Source organism: Nyctereutes procyonoides, unplaced genomic scaffold (genome assembly GCF_905146905.1).
Source record: "Nyctereutes procyonoides isolate TBG_1078 unplaced genomic scaffold, NYPRO_anot_genome, whole genome shotgun sequence".
Taxonomy (NCBI): domain Eukaryota; kingdom Metazoa; phylum Chordata; class Mammalia; order Carnivora; family Canidae; genus Nyctereutes; species Nyctereutes procyonoides.
This window is the reverse complement of record NW_026575049.1, coordinates 39,092,875-39,112,141: the sequence shown is the minus strand read 5'-3', so window position 1 is coordinate 39,112,141 and position 19,267 is coordinate 39,092,875. Positions and strand designations below refer to the sequence as shown.

Here is a 19,267-nt window from a genome sequence, read left to right as displayed (position 1 = left end):
ACCCCAGGACTAAAGCTGCCTGGAGGGGACCTTTCTGCTTGTGCCATACATTCGGCCGCTGTGCCCAGGGCCACCCATCACCACCAGGAGCTTCTGATGCCAGGGGCTGATTTCCAAGTTCAGGCAGGCCACTGAGGCCACAGAGTTCTTGTTATAGTTTCAGATCTGAAGAGAGTGGGAATTTAAGGAGAGTTCAGGAAATCTGATTCCAAGTCTAACTCTGCCAGGAGCTAGTCCTGTGAACGTGTTCATTTCACCACACTTCTCTGGGTCTCAGTTTCCCTGTTTGCCCAGTAAGGAAGGAGACCTAGATGACCTCCAACATCCCCTGCCATTTCACAGACGCTCGGATTCTTTTTTTTTTTTTAAATTTTTATTTATTTATGATAGTCACACAGAGAGAGAGAGAGAGAGAGGCAGAGACACAGGCAGAGGGAGAAGCAGGCTCCATGCACCGGGAGCCCGACGTGGGACTCGATCCAGGGTCTCCAGGATCACGCCCTGGGCCAAAGGCAGGCGCCAAACCGCTGCGCCACCCAGGGATCCCCAGACACTCGGATTCTAAGTGTGTATGTTTCCTACCTGGAGTCACCAGATCCCCTGCATTTGTTAATTTGCCCATGCAATGAGCATTTATTAAGTGCCTACTAGATGCAAGGCACTGTAGGGAATAGGGATGAATAAGGCATGGGCTGTGATGAAAAACAGTTGTCCGGTTTATTTCAGGATAATTGTCACTTGAATTTGGTCTAACAGCACAGAAGCTCTCTTTTTGTCTCTTTCCTCATTTCCTTTCCAAGATTGTGTTAAGAGGCCAACTCTGCATTCTAATGCTCTCTTCCTGTGATACTCGTGCCAGAGGCAAAGAGAGAACATGATTTACATTAATCTAAACCCAGAAGAAGGTCTGTTAGAGGAAATAATTGCCACTTTCTCACCAACTCCCCCATCTGTCTATATGCAGATAAGAGAAAGAGAGAGAGAGAGAGAGAGAGACTTCTGAAGACTTGCAGTTGGCCTGTGATTGAATGAGGTGGATCCTGTCAACTCTAGTGCACCAGGCAGGGTTGGGGGATTTGCCTTCAGTTCCCACAAGATGAGTTGCATGGCCTTAGTGGTATCCAAGAGCACAGCCAGCACACCCAGGGTCACAGCCACAGGGCCCTCTCCTCTGGTGGGCATTCAAGGGAATGTTTTTCAGGAGCAAAAGAGATATCACAAACTGAATGAAGGTATCAAAATTTATATATCAGTGTTCTATGATGTATGTTGTACAGTAACATATATGTTTTAAAGTAATAATTTTGTATATATTTTAAATAAAGTATTATTGCTCTTTCAGTGTACAAGACTGTGTTCTTACTAGAATTAGCACCATGGCTGTGAATAGTAAGCCACCATCTGGTGTCTAACACCTCCTAGGACGAAACAGCTTCAGGAAATCTAGAACCTAGACTAACCAAGTCAAGGTTACTAACCAAGCTGGAATAACTAAAGGAAGTTAACAATAAGATGACAATGGGGAGACTATTTGAACAATGGGGGTCACAACCTGGGTTCCCATTTTTTTTAAAACAAATCATAGCCCCACTAAGTAACTCCAGCTGGTCAGTCTTCACCTCCAGTCTGCCACCTTCAGAATTCTCTCCAGCCTCGCTGAACTTTTAATGAACTTTGCTTTCCTAAAACAGTGCATGAGGACCAAGTTCTTATCTCCTGCCCCCAGACATGCAGGGCAAGGGCAAGTGGTGCTTATGGACTTTTAGTTTACATCTTCTCTTTAGCCCTGAGGCACCTGAATTTTTTTCTGTGGGGCCTGGGCAGCAACTGAATACCTATCTCAGAAGCTCCTTGGGAGGGCCTCACCTCAGAAAATGAAACACAAATACACCTCAGAAGTGTCATCCTAATTCTGGCTACCCTGAAAAATCCACTACCTTTTTCTCTTGAGTCTTGATGCCTGTTGCTGGCGTGAAATGAAAGCAAAGTTTCTCTTCGACATTCTGACAACCAAGCCAAGCAACAAGTCTAGATCAATTCCTCCTTTGCTATTCCGACCCCTGGGAATATTTTCCCCAACGTGAATTACAGCACATGTTGTTTTGGACTAAAAAACCTACTATGAGGGGGCGCCTGGGTGGCTCAGGCAGTTAAGTATCTGCCTTTGGCTCAGGCCATGATCTCAGGGTCCTGGGATGGAGCCCCATGTAGGACTCCCTGCTCAGCAGAGTCTGCTTCTCCCTCTCCCTCTGCCCTCCCTCTGCTCATGCTCTCTCTCTCTCTCTCACTCTCAAATTAAAAGCAAACAAACCCACTATGTTAAGACTTTCCTACATTGCCCTGCTTGCCTGAGCAGATAGTGATGGGTAGCGTATGGGCGCTATCTCTGAACCTCTGAAATAGCAGGAGTGCCCAGAGGTTGGGTTTTCACTCTTATGGAAACACATGGGCAGTGGAGGGGGAAGGACATGTTTTCTTGGAATGGGACAGTCCAAACCCAGGGCCGCCTTGCTCTCCATGTGATTCGGGGCAAGATATAGAGCATTTGCGCACCTCGGCTTCCTCGTGTCCTACACGGCAGGATCCTCCAGCCAGGGGGCCTCTCTGAAGAATAAAGGAAATAATGTGTATAAAGGATTTAGCACAGGCCTGGTCCACGGAGAGGCTGATTATATGGTGGCAATACCGGTCACAGTTGTTCTGCTAACTTGCTCTATGGCTAAGGTTTGTCCTTTTTGGGCAAGGGTAGAAATCTGTTTCAGAGGCTTGGCTGTTCAGTCCACGTCCTAAGATTTCAGGGTTCAGCTGACAAGAACACAGCATCCACGAGAGCTGGGTGCATGGGTGGGCTTAATGTCAGAGAGCAAACTTCTTGGGGCACCTGGATGGCTCAGTCCGTTGAGCATCTGACTTGATTTTGGCTCATGTCATGATCTCAGGGTCTCTGGATCAAGCCCCCCATCAGGCTCCATGCTGGGCTCAGAGTCTCCTTGAGATTCTCTTCTCCTCTCCCTCTGCTCCTCCTCCCACTCTCTTCTCTCTCTCTCATAAATACATACATAAATAAAATCTTTAAAACAATAACCTTGTTTTCCTCTCCTTGAGGTCCAGGGCAGCTGGGTGGGTTCCCTGCTCATGGAGTTGCTCAACTCAGGTTCCTTCAATGGCACTGTCCTCATCTTTGTGGTGAATTTTGGTTGGAGCCAGGGCTCTGTTTGGCTCCTGAGGAAAGGAATGGTGGGATAAGACCCCTGGTTTTCAGCTGCCAGGAGCCAAGTCAAATGACCACAGCCAGCTGCAAAGGAGGCTAGGAAATGGAGTCCCTGGTCAGAGGACTTGGGCCCAGCTATAGCTTTCTTAGCATGGAAGGGGAGAGGATTCGGTGGATTCTTAGCAGTTTCTGCCAAAATGTCACACAATTTTGAAAAACAAGGGATCCTAGCTGACATACCAATTCTGAAATACTCAGCACAAATTTCACAGGTGAAATTGTAAAATAAACACACCTCTATCCCATCCACCCAAGAAGGTGCCTCTCTACCTCTAGCCCTCAACACATAGGGACCTACATCCACTGAGAAGTACTGCTCGAATTTATGCCTGGCCTAAGAAGATAAAGCTGCCACATTTAATCTTTCAGACACAGAAGGGAGACAGGAAAGCTAAACTATTTGTAAATTTGCAGCCACAAATGGGAATAAATTTTGGTCAAGATAAAAAAAAATTACTATTTAAAACAACAGTCAAGGGGCACCTGGGTGGCTCAGTGGTTGAGCATCTGCCTTCAACTCAGGTTATAATCCCAGGGTCCTGGGATGGGGGCCCGCATTGGGCTCCCCACAGGGAACCTGCCTTCTCTCTCTGTCCTTCATGAATAAATAAAATCTTTAAAAATAAATAAACAACAGTCAACAGTGATTGAGAACAGCTCTGCCTAAGAATTTAATTATGTTCAAGGCAAAAGTATAATATCAAAGTTTTGCCTAGTGTATGGTGGAGACTAGCTCCCAGGGCAAGGTGGACCAACAGGCAGTGTGGGCGGGCGCTCAGGCCAGGATGACCCAATGTAACTACTCACAAAAAGGGAGGGCCTGGGGACCCCAGTTGGGAGTTTCACATCTGGATCCTGCAAGAATAAAGAGGTTGGGACGCAAAAGCATAGCGTGTCTGTGTGTGTGCGTGCACATGCGTGTGCCCCTGTGTTATATTGGGCAGGCATCCAAGGTTACTTTAGCAGTCTGCCTTCTGCTCTCTCATCTTTCATCCTGGAAAAGCAGGGGACAGGTGTTCTAGGAACAAGAGGAATGCCCAACATTGCCTGGTTCAGAGAATGAAACAGGAGGGGCTGCAGCACAGATTTTTTTTTTTCTAATTTTTCTGATAGGAACAGAAAAAACTTACCTGTATGACCAGAACTTGACCTTCTTGCCGTCAGAAATCTGAGGCAAGTTGAGCCTTCTAAGGTGCTCCCATGAATGCCTGCAGATCCCTTGAGGTCCAGTAGGTAAGACAGATCCCTTGCACTGGATCTGGGCCTTCCAGCCTCCCTGCGCTCTTTCCTGCTGCCTCTGGCAACTGCTAGCCCTTTGCCGATCATGGCAGTGGAGGGGAAAAATAGCCAAGCTCACCTCTGGAAGCATTTTTAAAGACAGGTTTGCTGCTCCTTCCTAATTGTCCTTTGGGGGACTATATGTCTCATTTCTCCTTTCATTAAAGGGCTGCCGTCCTAGCCCGCTGTCACACTATTTTGCTGTAGTGTCACAATGTCTTCCAATGTTGTATTAAACCATGAAGAAAGGATTACCATAAAAGACAAACAAGATGGAGCAATTTAAAATATGCATAGGGAAAAAAGGGAAGCTGAATTTGCTTTCAAAACGTGAACAAAGGCAACAGGGAAACATGAGAAATGGAAAGCTCTTTCTCCACAAGGCTTTCCATACTTTCTGGAATTTGCTGGGCCTCTCTGGAAGCAGTCCAGGCTATTCAGAAGGCACCTCCCCCTTTGTGGGGAGCCCTGGGGCTTCTGATAGGCAGCCACCTCAGGCCTGCACAGTGGTTGTGGGCACTTTTGGCCTTCACTCTGGCTGTTTCCCCATTCCCCTTACATAGTGACAATGTCCCACAAGACTTTGTCACAAGGAGTTAGATCTCTGTTATACTTCCCGTGAGCCTCTTCTGCCTACAGGTCCTCTTCATTCCCTGGCCTGCTCCTCTGGTTTTCTTGGATCTTCTCCTAATGCAATAAGGAGATATGAGTAAGCTTTTAATTAGACAAGAGGGGATCCTAATTTATTAAAGTTTAGATTTATATTCTGTAGAAGAATTATATATTCTCCATCCTTAGGAATAAATTTCTCTAGTTTTAGGAAAAGTTATAAAAGATCAGGGCCCAGGTTGGCTCAGTCAGTTAAGGGTCTAACTCTTGATTTTGGCTCAGGTCATGATCTCAGGGTTGTGACACTGAGCCCCGGCTCAGGCTCTGCACTGGGCATGGAAACTGCTTAAGATTCTCTCCCTCTTTCCTTCTCTCCCTCCTTTCCATTCCTGTTCACTTTCTCTTTCTCTCTCTAAAAGAATTAAGTAAAAAAGTTATAAAGATCATATCTATTAATTTTTTCAATTATAGATTTTTCAATTATAATTTTCTGCTTATAGAAATGAAAATGAGACTTGGATTTTTTTTACTCCAATACAAAGAAAATTAAACATTTCCTAAACTTGCATAATAAAAATCCACAATTGTATTTTTATGTAAGAAATAGAAAAAAATAGAGGGCACCTGGGTGGCTCAGTGGTTGAGCATCTGCCTTTGGCTCAGGTCATGATCCTGGGGCCCTGGGATTAAGTCATACATCGGGCTCCCCGTAAGGAGCCTGCTTCTCCCTCTGCCTATGTCTCTGCCTCTCTCTGTGTCTCTCATGAATAAATAAATAGAATCTTTAAAAAAATTTGTTTTAAAGGAATGTAAAAAATGTGTATTTTCCTTTGCAAAGTTCAGATCATGCAATACCACACTACAACTTCACAGCCTAGTTTTTTCTTGTGGGTTTTTTTTTGTTTGTTTGTTTTTGTTTTTTCAAAGTGCTTTCTTCTGACTGGAAGTTTCCCATTGTGTGGATGCACCACAAGCTAAGTAACTGATGTACTCTTTTTTTTGTGCATTTTTTACATTTTTCATTATTTTTAAAAAATGTTGTGTTGTAATGAACATCTTTGGCATAAATTTCTCTGCCAAGCTACTATTTTCTTAAAGTAAATTCTAAAAATGGAATGGGTGGCTTTTTGTGCAATAATATATATAATTTCATTATATATTACATTATGTAAATATATGTATTATAATATATATAATTATACATATATTTTTAGAAAGTGTGTGACAATTTATTTTCTCACCGGTTGTGCTTAAAAATTACCAACAACTGGGATGTCTGGGTGGCTCAGTGGTTGAGCATCTGCCTTCGGCTCAAGTCATGATTCTGGAGTCCTGGGATCAAGTCCCACATCAGGCTCCCCACAGGGAGCCTGCTTCTCCCTCTGCCTGTGTCTCTGCCTCTCTCTGTGTGTTTCTCATGGATAAATAAATAAAATATTAAAAAAAAAAAGAATTACCAACAACCTGAAAGAGTGTATGGGCAGGTCATGAAACACTTCTAATTAACCACCAATGGGCCCTATGCCCACGAGCTGGGCAGAGGCTCCTTTGGGCGTCAGCTCGATCATAAATTGGGGCGTGGAGGTAGCTGGCAGAGCCAACAGGCGTCTGTCGTGACTGAGGAGGCATGTACAAGAACACTGCAGTTGTGCGATAGTTAAGGCCAATTAATATGTATTCACTGATTCCATATAGAACGGAGTCACAGAAATAACTGTTAAAGCCATTCTGCCTCTCCAGAGACCAATTTGGGCTGAGAGGATTATTTGTAGCAAGTGCAGGCCAACTCGAGTCAGCCAAACTCAAGAGACCCTTCGAACACAGAGAAGTCTGGCTGGCTGGCAGGCTGGGCCTAGGAAGCATGTCCAGACCATTCTATTTTCCGTTCCCCACCTTTATGTGACTCTGAGGCAACCTTTTCTACCCTGCTGTACAAAGCATATTAAGTATTTAAGTTCAATTCTCTGAGCTGGGAGGCAGAGTAGAATACAATTGAGACTGCCCGGGTGGCCGCATGCAAAGGATGTGTTAACCACATCTCTTATTTTCTATCTTCCGATGCTTTGACATTGTGGCCTTACTGCCAGTGGAGACACTGCCACTCCCAGGGCTAGCTAATTCCCAGAGTACCCAAATTGCCTATCGGGCATCTCTTAAATGCAAAACAGCAATCCAGATCTTAAATCTCCTTAATGCAAAACCCCACATCACCTCCTTGAGGCTCCCACGCCCCCAGCCACTTTCTACCTCCGCTGCTTACCCCCGGGCCTGGGACTAGACAACCAGGGACAGCCTCTACACCCCAGAGCCTCCTCAAATCATTCAAGCCTGTTTCCCCTGCCTCACCCATTCCTTCCCTGGGAGACCACAAGAAAGACCCTTGCCCGCCGCACCCATCCTCTCCTGGAGCATCGTGACTACCCTGGGGACTCCTTGTGCAACCCTAGGCCACGGCACGGCCCCTCCTCTTGGGGACCGAGTATAAAAACTACCTTTTCAATTGCCATCATCTCCTGGTCTGCTGGCTTTCCTCTACCTCTAGTTGTCTATTAATACACATTTTAAAATAAAGGATTCTCCAAATAAACTGGCTAAAACAGTTTGTGTTGTGGTCTTTTGGGAGCTCTTTCCAGTGTCATTAAAAACTATGTAAAGATGAAGAGGCAAAATCCTAGATGCAGATGTTGGCAGTGGATACCCTGGTGTATTGGGACAGTTGGTCATTTCACAGCACAAACACTGGCATGTTTCCTTCTGCTGAGAAGCAGGCTGAAGCCTCAGCCCCAGGGTCATCTGTCACCCTTCCCTGCCTGCTTTCCAGGCTGCAGTCAAACTGAGTCTCTATTTTCAAGGCGCTCAACCATCCCACTTACCTTCCAGCTTGGCTCTGCTCTTCCCTCTGGCAGGAGCACTTCCTTTCTGACCGAAGGTTCACAGGTGCTGCGGGTGTACCTGCCTCCTCTTGGCATTTGTCCCGCTGTGTTCTAAGTATCCCTAAGGTGAACTCTAGCATGGCCGAGACCAGATGTGTGTCTTTCACTGTTTTGTTTTGTTTTTTAAAGATTTATTTGAGGTAGAGTAGGAGGGGCAGAGAGAAGACCAAGCAGACTCCCCACTGAATGTGGAGCCCAATGCGGAGCTCCATCCCAGGACGCTGAGATCCTGACCTGAGCCCAAACCAAGAATTGGATGCTTAATTAACTGAGCCACCCAGGTGCCCCTTTTATCACTGTTTTATCCACAGAGCTTAGCACAATACCTGGTGCATAGCAGTCTTCCAACATAGGCTTGAGGGATGAATGAATGATTGAATATATGACTGAATGAAAACATGAATCGAAACAGGAAAACCTCATTAAATTGGCATTAAAACGTCATTAAATACAGTTCCTGGTAACGTGAGGCCTTTATCCCCTCCACGCCTTCTTCCTCTGGCAAGTTTGGTTCTGTTTCTGCACGTGCTTGAGCAGGACAGTAACTTGCAGTCACCATGGCTGCGATTGCCAGAGAAGGGACCCTAGCCGCTCCCCACCGAGGACAGCCCTGCACTGCTCCCACGCAGAGAGCCTTCCATCCTCCCGGCCCACTGGATGTGCATCCAGGCACAGCCCTAGTGGGTTAGGAAGAGCTGAGTTTCCCTGTCAGCTGCGATGAAGCAGCTCATTTTCTTTTCTTTTTTTTAGAAGCTCATTTTCTACTATTTTCCATAAACATGAGGTATCTGGAAATTACACCAGTAGGTGCACAAATCCGAATTTGGCCCATCGCCCACACGTTGCCAATGTTCCACTGCATGAGATTGCAGTTACGGGAGCAAAGATGATGCTCGCACACTCCATGTGCCTTCCCCAGTGATGACATAGCCTTTGCTGTGGATGACCCAGAATGTAGGAGTGCAGTGCAGCCGCAGAAACGTGCTAGAATTCCCTGGCCCCAAGACTCCTCATGGCAGCGGAAGGAATTGGACTGAAGTGAATAGGCTGGTTGCCACTTGCTGTGGTAGCTTCCCTGCTTCCCATGTTTGGAGGAAGTAGAGAATGCCACCGCTCACCATCCCAGACCCGGACACATACGACACACACTGTCCACACTGCCTGTCGCTTTCTTGCTCTTGCAGGAAAGCGAGGAAGAAAATGCCCCCTTCCTACCCAGTGTTTGGCTTCATCAGGCTCCACACTCCTGGGACCTACTGAGAAAAGGAACTGGACCCATAGTATCTGGAACAACAGCCTAAGAAGGGGCCTGACCAGGAGTCTGGGAGCCACCAACCCTCCTTCCTTCCCGATGTTCCAGAGGTTTGTGTAAGGAATACTTGGGAAAACCGTGGATGCCGTGCACACCTTCAGTAGAAGGCCTGCTAAGGAAGCCCCCGTGTCCCCACTCGCCTGCTGTCAGATGCTCTGGCCTGTCGGGAAGTTGCTCTGGCTTTGGCCACTTTCTCCTATAGGCTAGTCTGGCCTGTTTCTGAATCAGCTCTATGCTGACCCTTGCAGATGAAGAGCATCACTTTGTGATGGGGGAAGGTTTGTGTCTTGCTTGTGGACAAAGAGCTGTGCTGATGTTGAACCCATTTTCAAAGGGCCCACATAAGGGGACTTGTGAGCCTTGTTTGTAGGTCTGTTTTAACCCAGCCAAAGAGGTTAGGACAGTAAATGGATGACCTTTAGATGGTTGGCATAGGGTTCTACCTTACATGTTGATAAGGATATATAAAGTGACAATTCTAATTTCATATAAAATCAGTATCAGTAAATGGTCTTCTGTACACACACTTTGTGTAACTACATATACTACTTAAAAGTCATGAAACTGATTACTACTCAGCCTTAAAAAGGAAGGAGGCACTGTGGTACCTGGGTGGATTTTGGGGACTTTATGCTAAGTGCGATACACCAGTCACAAAAGGACAAATACTGTGGCTTATAGGAGGTCCCTAGTAGTCCAGTTCATAGAGCCAGAAAGTAGAATGGGGGTTCTGAGGGGCTGGGGAAAGAGGGTGGAGAGTTAGTGTTTAATGGGCACAGAGTTACAGTTTGGGAAGAGGAAAGCGTTCTAGAGATGGTGGTGAGGGATCTGTGAATGTACTTAATGCCACTGGACCATACACTGAAAAATAATGATAAAATGGCAAATTCTGTTATGTATATTTTATAATTTAAAAAATCCATGAAAATGGCAAGAAGACTAAGACATGAAAAATATATTGACACACAGCCATTATTAGTAAATTGGTAACTTTTTTTGATAGGAAATTGAGTTTATCACTCATAATAAAAAAGCAAACACATTCCTGTAAATTAAGTGAAAGCAAAAAAAAAATATATATTCAAATGACTTTAGATGTGTACAACTAGGAAGGAACCTGCTAATTCTAAAGAAAGCCAAAGTTTAGCATTTTGGTTTATTTGCAAGCTTAAGTGAACAGTTGACTGTAAATCGGCAATGTATTGAAAAATACTTTAGAAATAGTTGTGGGAGTTGACACCGTGCTGGCAGCAGAGGTGGGAGGGGTGGTGGGCAGCCCCTGCTATGCTAATTTTATTGTACACACTTAGTGCTCTAGGTAAATCTCTGACACATGCGGATGAAAAAGGTAGAGGCTGGGATGAGTCAGTCAGATGGGTACCAATGGTGCCACACACTATGTATTGAAGCTTACGAGGCTACTGAGATGAGGCTGGGTATCTGCCTCCCTAGCTTAGTTGGGGACACTAAATGAAAAACTAGTCAAGTGAGACAAATGGACTATATTCACTAGAGGAAGATGACCCTAACCGTAAAGGACTGTGGGAGAGCTAGGGCACAGCCTGAGATCCAAGAGCCTCTGGGGCCACATTTGGTCTCAAAGGCTGGACCATACCCACTTCACTCCTCTGCCCTGATTTCCCGAAGGATCCCCAGATATCACCCAGCTCCAGCTCCAGTCTACAGATGACGCCACCAAGGTCTAGGGGATGTGACCAGCCAAGGCCCTCAGCTGGGTGTGTCAGAGCCCAACAAGACCCAGGGTCCCTGGAGTACAGTGATGACATCTTCCTTTCGCACCTGGCCTGTTGAGCTGCACGTGGTGCTTCTGGGCCCACTTGCCACATGTCTCATTTAACTAATCTACAGCTCTGGACTGCAGACTGAATTATAGCTATTTGTTTCCCTTCTCTGGCTGCAAGCTAAAGAAATGCAGGCTTCATTAATTCCCATGCTTATCACTGAACAAGGCATTAACAAGCTTTTAGATGGCGCTCCAGCCATTTAACGTTTTTGAGGTGAAAGGGCCTCTAGTCCATATGGTCTAGATTCTTGTACATTTTCATTTCAGATGCTAAGGCTGACAGATCTGCTACAAGCAAATGGGGTGTTAGTTGGTATCTAATTAATCTAACACAAGTCACAGCCCATTTCACGGAGTCAGGCACCAGTCTTTGCTTCTACCAACAGCCACATTTAGGACAACAGTTTACACTCTTTTTCTCTGTCAGCCACTTGGCCTTGTAATATTCTGGTAGGCAATGTGAATCTACCACTTTGCCCTTTCTAGTCGGGTTTGTAAGCTTAAGGACCCACTCATTCATTCATTCATTCATTCAGAGACAGCATATGATCAGGACAGGGAGGAGCAGAGGGAGAGAGAGAATCCCAAGCAGGCTCCACATCCAGCATAGAGCCCAATGCAGGGCTCGGTCTCACGACCCTGAGATCATGACCTGAGCCAAAATCAAGAGTAGGATGTTTAACCGACTAAGCCACTCAGGCGCCCCTATGCACCCCACTTTTAATCTTCAATATGCTAAGAGCCACAGGATCCCAATAATACAGAAAAAAGAGGATATTAAACTTGTTGCTTCATGACTTTCTGAAAGTGGCAGCACCACTGTTTGAATACCCCAGTCAACCCTGGGTTGATTATGGGTTTTGTGGTTGGTGGAACACTGGGAGGGTAACGCTGTCGGCAGGGACTAGAGTTCTTGATTTTGTCCTCACAACAAAATCACCCACCAACCTGTGCCTCAGTTCCTTCAACCTGAGATACAGATGACACCTAACATCTCACCTCTACTATCAGCCACACGTATTTGGAATTTACCAGCCCAGCCGGCATGCAGAATAGGGTTAGAGCACAGCCTCTCCTCAGGGCTGGCACAGCGCCTGGAATGAAAAAGAGCAACCAGGGAACACATGGTGAAATTCATTCCACAGGGTTTCTCAAAGACCTGCTATAAACAAAATTCTAGGGATGAAGTAAAATTTATTTATTTATTTATTTTTTTGAAGTAAAATTTAAAAGGTGAAACAAAGAAATAAAAAAGTTCTATTCTTTGAATATGTTCAGAGTTAGAAATATAAGGGCCACAGTCTTACTTAAAGGGCATTTGGCTAAAAGATGAAGGATGTGAGAAGTTACCAGAAATCTCCTCTGCTAAATTCCTTATGGCATGATGGATGCAAAGGTAACAAATGTCAAGGGGCACCTTGAAAATATGCAGGAGATAAATTCAGAAGTAGATCGTTTAAAATTCAGTAAAGTAATAACAAAGAATTTAAGGGGCGGCCAATGCAAGTCCCCTGCAGGTGCTGGGAGGAGCCATAAGGTCCAGGTAAGTTCCAGAACACCTTTGGCTAGATATTGTGCAAGTGGAAACCATCACTTCACCAAGATAATTTTTATTAAAAAAAAAAATTACAGAAAGAACAAAGAATTAAAAGAATTTTAATAAAATCAACAAGTTTACATTTGTACATTTTGTGTATTTGGGACCCAACCAGGGGTGAAGGATAAAGTTGCAAGGACACAGGTTTCCACAGGAGAGCAAGCAAAAAGGAAGGGCTACCCTAGTTGTGTGACGGGTATCAATTTGACGGTGTAACCCCATGGCCACCTGAGCTGCTCTGGACTCCTGACATAAGCAAGCATATTTACCAAGCTTGTGGGCATGAGCTTTTTGGCTCTGACCTCAGGCCATATGCTCCACACCCTACAGGACACTCCCACATTAATATCTGACAGGCAACAGCGGAGAAACAGTTCATAAAATTCAATAGTATTGCCCATAGAATATTAATGTCAACTGGGTTCAGTTCATGCTGTTTTAACTAGAATGGTTACATAGGACCTAATGAGGGGAGAAAGGGGCTGAGCAATGTTCTAATTGTTCTATTCAATGTCACAGTCACAAAACAGCAGGCCTTTAGAAAGAACCATGTATTTATTTTAAAAATCTGATTTGCGAAAAGGGCCTGTGGGAGTCAGAGAAAGATGGGAGCAAGGTATGATTTTGAACACGGGAGATGACTGAACTTTAATCCCCGTCATTCTAAAGGATGACAAACATTTCAAAAAAATGACCAATGTTCAGAGAGAGCAGAGACTAGTGTCCCCAAGTTAGGAATGAGCAATCACAAGGCGCTCTCCAGATTTTACCCATTTTGTGTCCAGTGAAACAGTGCTTTCAGAAGTGTGATACTGCATGTGCCAGGGACTTCTTCTTTGAGGAAGTAATGCAATCTCGTCAGGTATAATGATAACGTGCACAGTAATACGACCATTCCCTAACAGTCATCCACAGGGTCAAACTCATGACTGGGCTGCGACTTCATCCCTGTTGACATAGTATGGGGTTGAGTTACCAGGAGAAGTTCTTCATCATTTATTCTTTAGATGGAGACACAGTTAGGGAAGAATGCAGGGGTGCCTTCGCTTTCTTGAGCCACTTAGAATCACAGAAGGAAGAAGAATACTGACCATTATTAGTACAGACAAACATGGTTTTGAGAATGGACCATGAGCTTTTCTGCCCCTGTTCGGCAAGGCTGGGGCCGATGCAGAGAGGCCATATTCCAGGGTCCTCTCCTGTGACACATAACAAGCAGGTGCTTGCTTTCCCAGCATCACGGCAGGGGTGAGGGGCACAGTGTTTAGTGTTAGTTCGTAATAGAATCATTCATCCCAATGAAGAAATTTCAAGAGAGGGCAGTGAAATAAGAATAGCTTCAGCTTCTCTGCGATGTTTGGCAGAAACACACAGCGAATCCCCGGTCTGTGGTGAGCAAGAGGGACTCTCCTGTGTATTCAGGAAACCTCAGAGCAGGCGTTAAAGTGCTGGGAGGTAAGGCAGCCTGACTGGACTTCCTCATCGGGGTGTGCAGAAGCACCCGGCAGGAAGGGGTGACGCTGTGGTCATGGGTGGGGGCAGCTGCCACCCATGGCCTGCCCCGCTAAGGGTGCGAGGTTAAAACTGGCCTCTCGTGAAATGCTGCTCGGCTTGTGCTCATAACATTTCCCTTTTCATTTCCCGAGTGGTCAGTTGGAGGTACATTTTAACAAGAAAAAAATGTCCCTAATGGATATGACAGATGAATTTCTAAATGCGAGAAAAACTGCAGAGATGACGGAACTTCAAATAAAAACCATTAGTTAAACATGTCAATCGCGGTGTCTCGAATCAGCAGGTGGCAGGACAGCACAGGGACGGACAAAAGATACCCGGGCCCCCGCCTGCCTCCCGGGGGCTCCTGTCTGCTGTCCTCTCACATGTGGGGCGTGCAGCTTCCCTCCTGGGGCTCTCGCACTTTCCAGTGGGTCCTTGCTGGTGCAGCAGCCAGAAGCACGGATATCCCCGGGTGAGGGTGCTCGGGAAACAAGGCAGACCCTTCAGGGGTTGGTGGCCAGGTGGGAACTGGGAAAGAACGAAAAGCCTTTCCCCAAGGTGAGCCGTTTCTAAGGGCAAAGGCAAAGCCCCCGAGGTGATCCCAACACAGACAGCACCCCCACCCCCTGAGGCTGTGCTCCTCACCCTGCTGAGAGAGCTTCATCTCCGTGCCACCCTGAAGCAAACGTTTCCAGTGCCAAAGCATATCTGAAGACCGGGGCGCTGGGGAGGGGGAATCCAGCTGGTCTGGACGGCACAGGGAAGGCTCATTTGTCTCTCGAAGCAGACATTTCTTTGGGGTGACTATGTCCCGGGGTGGGTGAACCCTGACGTGTCTCTGTTTCCGAGGTTTTCCGCGTACATTCAATGTGGAGTGGTCAGCAGTGAAGAGCCCCTGTTTCACGTTGACTCAAGTCTCCCCAGCGCCCAGATGTCACTCCTTCATCTTGGCTGACACTAGTGCAGCGGATTTCCGCTCTCTGCACCCAGCAGGCTTGGTAAAGAACTCAGCGTCCTCCTCACGCCCTCGGTGAGACTTTTCAGGTCCGAGTGCCAGGGCCGGGGGAGCTGGGGTTCGTGTGTCTGCTGGCGGCACAATGGGTGTGGACGAGCCCACCATTTGGATATCTAACAAATACAGGCTCACAAAAGGGGTTTTGGCACATCTGGCAGAGCTTTTTGTCCGAGAGCTGAACTGAGCTTCCCTTCAACTTCATCTGCAAAAAATAAATAAATAAAACAAAGGAGAGAGAAATAAACACCGAGGACCCTGTCATCTAGAGTGACACCAGAGCACATCTGCGTTACCCTGTGGATTGTTACTACTCCTGAGGACTGCTTTCACATCAACCTCTCAAAACAGAACACTAGAGGTGAAAATTAACAAAAATGTCCCAAGTAACTGGAGAAGTAAAAAAAAAAAAAGCTATAAAACTGCTTTCTTATTTTACAAATGTACTTCCTATTTGCTTGGTCAAGGCATTGCTAACTAGACCCTCTCTCAAACATCTGGTGCAAAGTCCCACTGTGTCAGAGCTGAGGAAGGCCAGACAGATCATCTAATTCTCTGGTCCACTCATTTGCAAACAAGTCAAAGCCATATGGTCGATGACTGGCACGGTCCTCCCTGGTCCTGGGAAATATACTCTCATCTGTTTAAAGGTAACTAACAAAACTGGGCTGTACCTCCCTCAGACGCTGTTTGATAAACAGGACAGTAGTTCAGCAAGTTAAAAAAGCCTTTTCGCACAGTTCACTGGTGTTAGCCCAGGCAAGCACCCTGTACTCAGTTTCATCAGTCCTTCAACAAGCATTTCTTAAACACCTTCGAGACGCCAGGTTTGGCTCTAGGGATACCAAGATAAACAGAAGAAGTTCCCTGCCCTCAAAGACCCCAGAGTCTAAGAGTGAGGGCGACGGTTATGGACACGGGCACGGAACATGCAGGTAGACAAAGGGGGGAATTTACCTGCTTGAAGGGACATGAAGGCTTCAGAAAGGAAAAACTACTAAGACTGGGTTTTGAGTGGTCAGTCACCAGGCTCAAAAGGAAAGGTTAAGAATATCTCAGAGGGAACTGCAGGTACAAAGGCTGTGTATGTGAAACAACACATGACATCAGGGAGGTTCCACGTGTCCTGGGGAAGCAGAGAGAGGTGAAGAGGGCCAGGCCAAAGGAGAGGAGAGGGGACTTTCCAGGCCTCAACTCCTCCCCTGGAGAGTCATAAAGGCTTCTGCATGGGAGAACCATGTCAGGTTCTCACTCAGGAAAGATCCCTCTACTGGGCGCATGCTGTCCAGCATGTCCTTCTCTAACAGGGGAGAAGAATGGCGCCCTCCAGCCCAGCTCCCACCTCTGCTTCCATGCACCCCAGTTTCTATGTGAGGTGAATCATGTGTCCAAGGTGTCGAAGATGCAGAAAAAAAAAAACTGACAAAGAATAACCTTCCCAGATAACTACCTGAAATACAACGGCCCCAGGGGCGATGGGGGGGCGGGGGGATGTCAAGAAAGTTGGCTCGGCCACCAGGGCCTGGCACTCACCTTGTCATATTTATAGATCAGGTTTTCAGACTTGGCCAGTCCCAGAGCCACCTGCGTGGTCCTGCGGGCATGCACACTGTTCCGCACAGCCCCAGTCAGGAACGGGCGCAGGAGCTGCACCGACCAGCCACCCGGCAGCAGCTGCAGGACCCGGGCGGCATCAAAGTTGGCCGCGTGGCGGTTCAGTAGGTCGGCGGCGGCCACAGCCAGCTCAGGTGCAGCGGGGCCAGGCTGCAGGTACATGGCCAGCAGCGTGTGGAAGAGGCGCTGCCGGTATGACGGGTCCCGGCCCTCGGAGCGCCACAGGCAGTAGTCCTCGGCTGCGGAGAAGTCCTGCAGCTCGTGCACCAGGATGCGCAGGGCCTCCTCGTGCTCCTCCAGCTTCCCATGCAGGATGGCGCTCTCCATGGGGAGGCCAGCACCCCGGATCCTGTCTGTGCAGCAGCAGCCTGTGGTCAGAGCCAGTCCCAGCCTGCCCACCCCATGCCCTCCTCTTGAGAAAGGGCAAAGCACACTTGGCTACCTAGACGGTTCATACAAGGCTCGCAGGTACCCCCATGTTGCAGATAGGGGTGCTCCCAGTGGGGCAGCCAGGCCCTACTTCTGGGTAGTGCCTAATTGCAGAATACATATTTTTAATAATGCTTAGTGACTGAACAAAACAAATGACCTGTCATCTCAGCAGGCCCAAGTGACACATAAGCATCACGGCTCCAGGCTTCCTATTAATCCAGCATTGTTCCTATTTTCCCAGTCTGGGAACTTTCAACGACAGCAGAAAGAAACTATACTGATTTAAATTCAGACACTAACCATCCCTGGCAAAAAATGTGTGGTGAACTCCTTTATTCCAATTTAAACTATATTTCACATAAAGTAGTATGGGTTCATGTTGTCAAAAATCCCTATCTACGTTACTCTACAGCTCTTCTTTTGTTTCTCCTGCATTCAAGTTTTTAGGCTATAAGTAAAATGGCACCATCACAGAAAGTTCTGCCCAAGGCCCTGCCCGTCGTGGGCTGTGTCTCATGGAGAAAGAGGCCCTTTGCTTTCCAGTCCCCCTGTAACACAGGAAGATAATGGGACATCTTTTCCTGCTGTGAAAGATATTTCAGGGCCCAACATTAATACTCAGATTATAGGCCTCCCGCCTTTGGAGCTTGACCATACTCAGGCCGGAAGCGCATGGCAGACGTGCAGCAAAGAACTGGTTGTACCATGTACGCCACCCAGGGAACTAAACACAGAAGCTGCAGTGTGCATTCTTGTCAGACGCGTGAGGAACGGTCACCAAATAATTACTAAGTGGCTACCATGTTTAAGGCATGGGACAGATGCAAAGATGGTTAAGAAACCACATCTGCCAAATGTCATCCTGTTTATATGAGATTCTTAGCCACCCCGAAAGGGCAGGCTGCATAAGAATTATCATCACACTGTGCCCAGGCTGGCCACCCCCAAGTCACCTATCATGGTAAACATGCCGACTTGGGCCTGGCACATACAACCAGTCCTCGTGATTCACAGATCCTATATTCATGAATTTGCCTGCTTGTCTAAATTCCTAAATAACTCCAAAATCAGCAGTTGTGGTGCTTTTATGATTATTTGCAGACATGTGCAGGGTGGCACACAATTTGAGCCACCTGCTACGCATGTTTCCCACTAAGGTCCCGTCAGGCAATCAATGTTCTGTCTTCTAGTTGCAGCCCTTATTCTGCAAACAGTCCTCTCCGTGGTTTATTCAGTGCCACAATTTTTGCATTTTTGTGTTCTTTTATTGGTAATACTGCCCCTTAAAATGGGCCTCCAACACAGTGTTGAAGTGTGGCCTAATGTTTCCAAGCACGGGCAGGTTGTGATGTGCCTTGTGCAGAAAGCGTGTGTGTTAGCTAAGCTTCACTCAGGCCTGAGCTAGAGTTCTGTTGGATCTGAGTTCCATGTTCATGGATCAACAATACCTATTAAATAAGGTGTCTTTACACAGAAACACTCATAAAACAAGGGTATGTACTTCTTGGCTGATGAAAATGTTGTGATCAGCAGTTTGCAGGAACCTGCCTCTATGTTTCTCTGGGAGAATGGTTCAGTGTCCATGGAGACTTTTTAGAATATAACTATGGTGAATAATGAGAAGTGACTATGGTTAATGGTTAAAAAACAGTGTCAATGCTGTTAAGCAGAAATACACTATTAATCCCAGTAAGAACAAATCTGAAAATTCTACGATGTCAAATACATTAAGAAACTCGTCAATTGTACCAGGCATGGGCACTGTGCTGCTCATTTGTGGCGCTTTCCACAACACAAAAACCATGGGCTGTGCACCCCAAGGAATGAAAACTAGGCTCCCATCCAAGATACCTGCATACCTTCCAACGGCTCAGGGCTCGGAGCCTCACGCAGCCTGAGTGGGCTGCT

The 19,267-nt window shown here is 46.7% G+C and overlaps 1 protein-coding gene across 2 annotated transcripts in view; it reads right to left on the bottom strand.

Moving 5' to 3' along the window:
- Positions 1-12,847: 12,847 nt before the first annotated feature.
- The window catches only part of TGFBRAP1 (transforming growth factor beta receptor associated protein 1), a 60,886-nt gene continuing 54,466 nt past the window's right edge, over positions 12,848-19,267 (bottom strand). For both annotated transcript variants that reach the window (XM_055328521.1, XM_055328520.1), the window contains exons 11-12: positions 16,847-17,280; positions 12,848-15,518 (exon numbers count right to left, since the gene is read on the bottom strand). In XM_055328521.1, the coding sequence (XP_055184496.1) occupies positions 15,342-15,518; positions 16,847-17,280 (611 nt within the window). In that variant the 3' untranslated portion in view covers positions 12,848-15,341. The remainder of the gene's footprint in view (positions 15,519-16,846; positions 17,281-19,267) is intronic.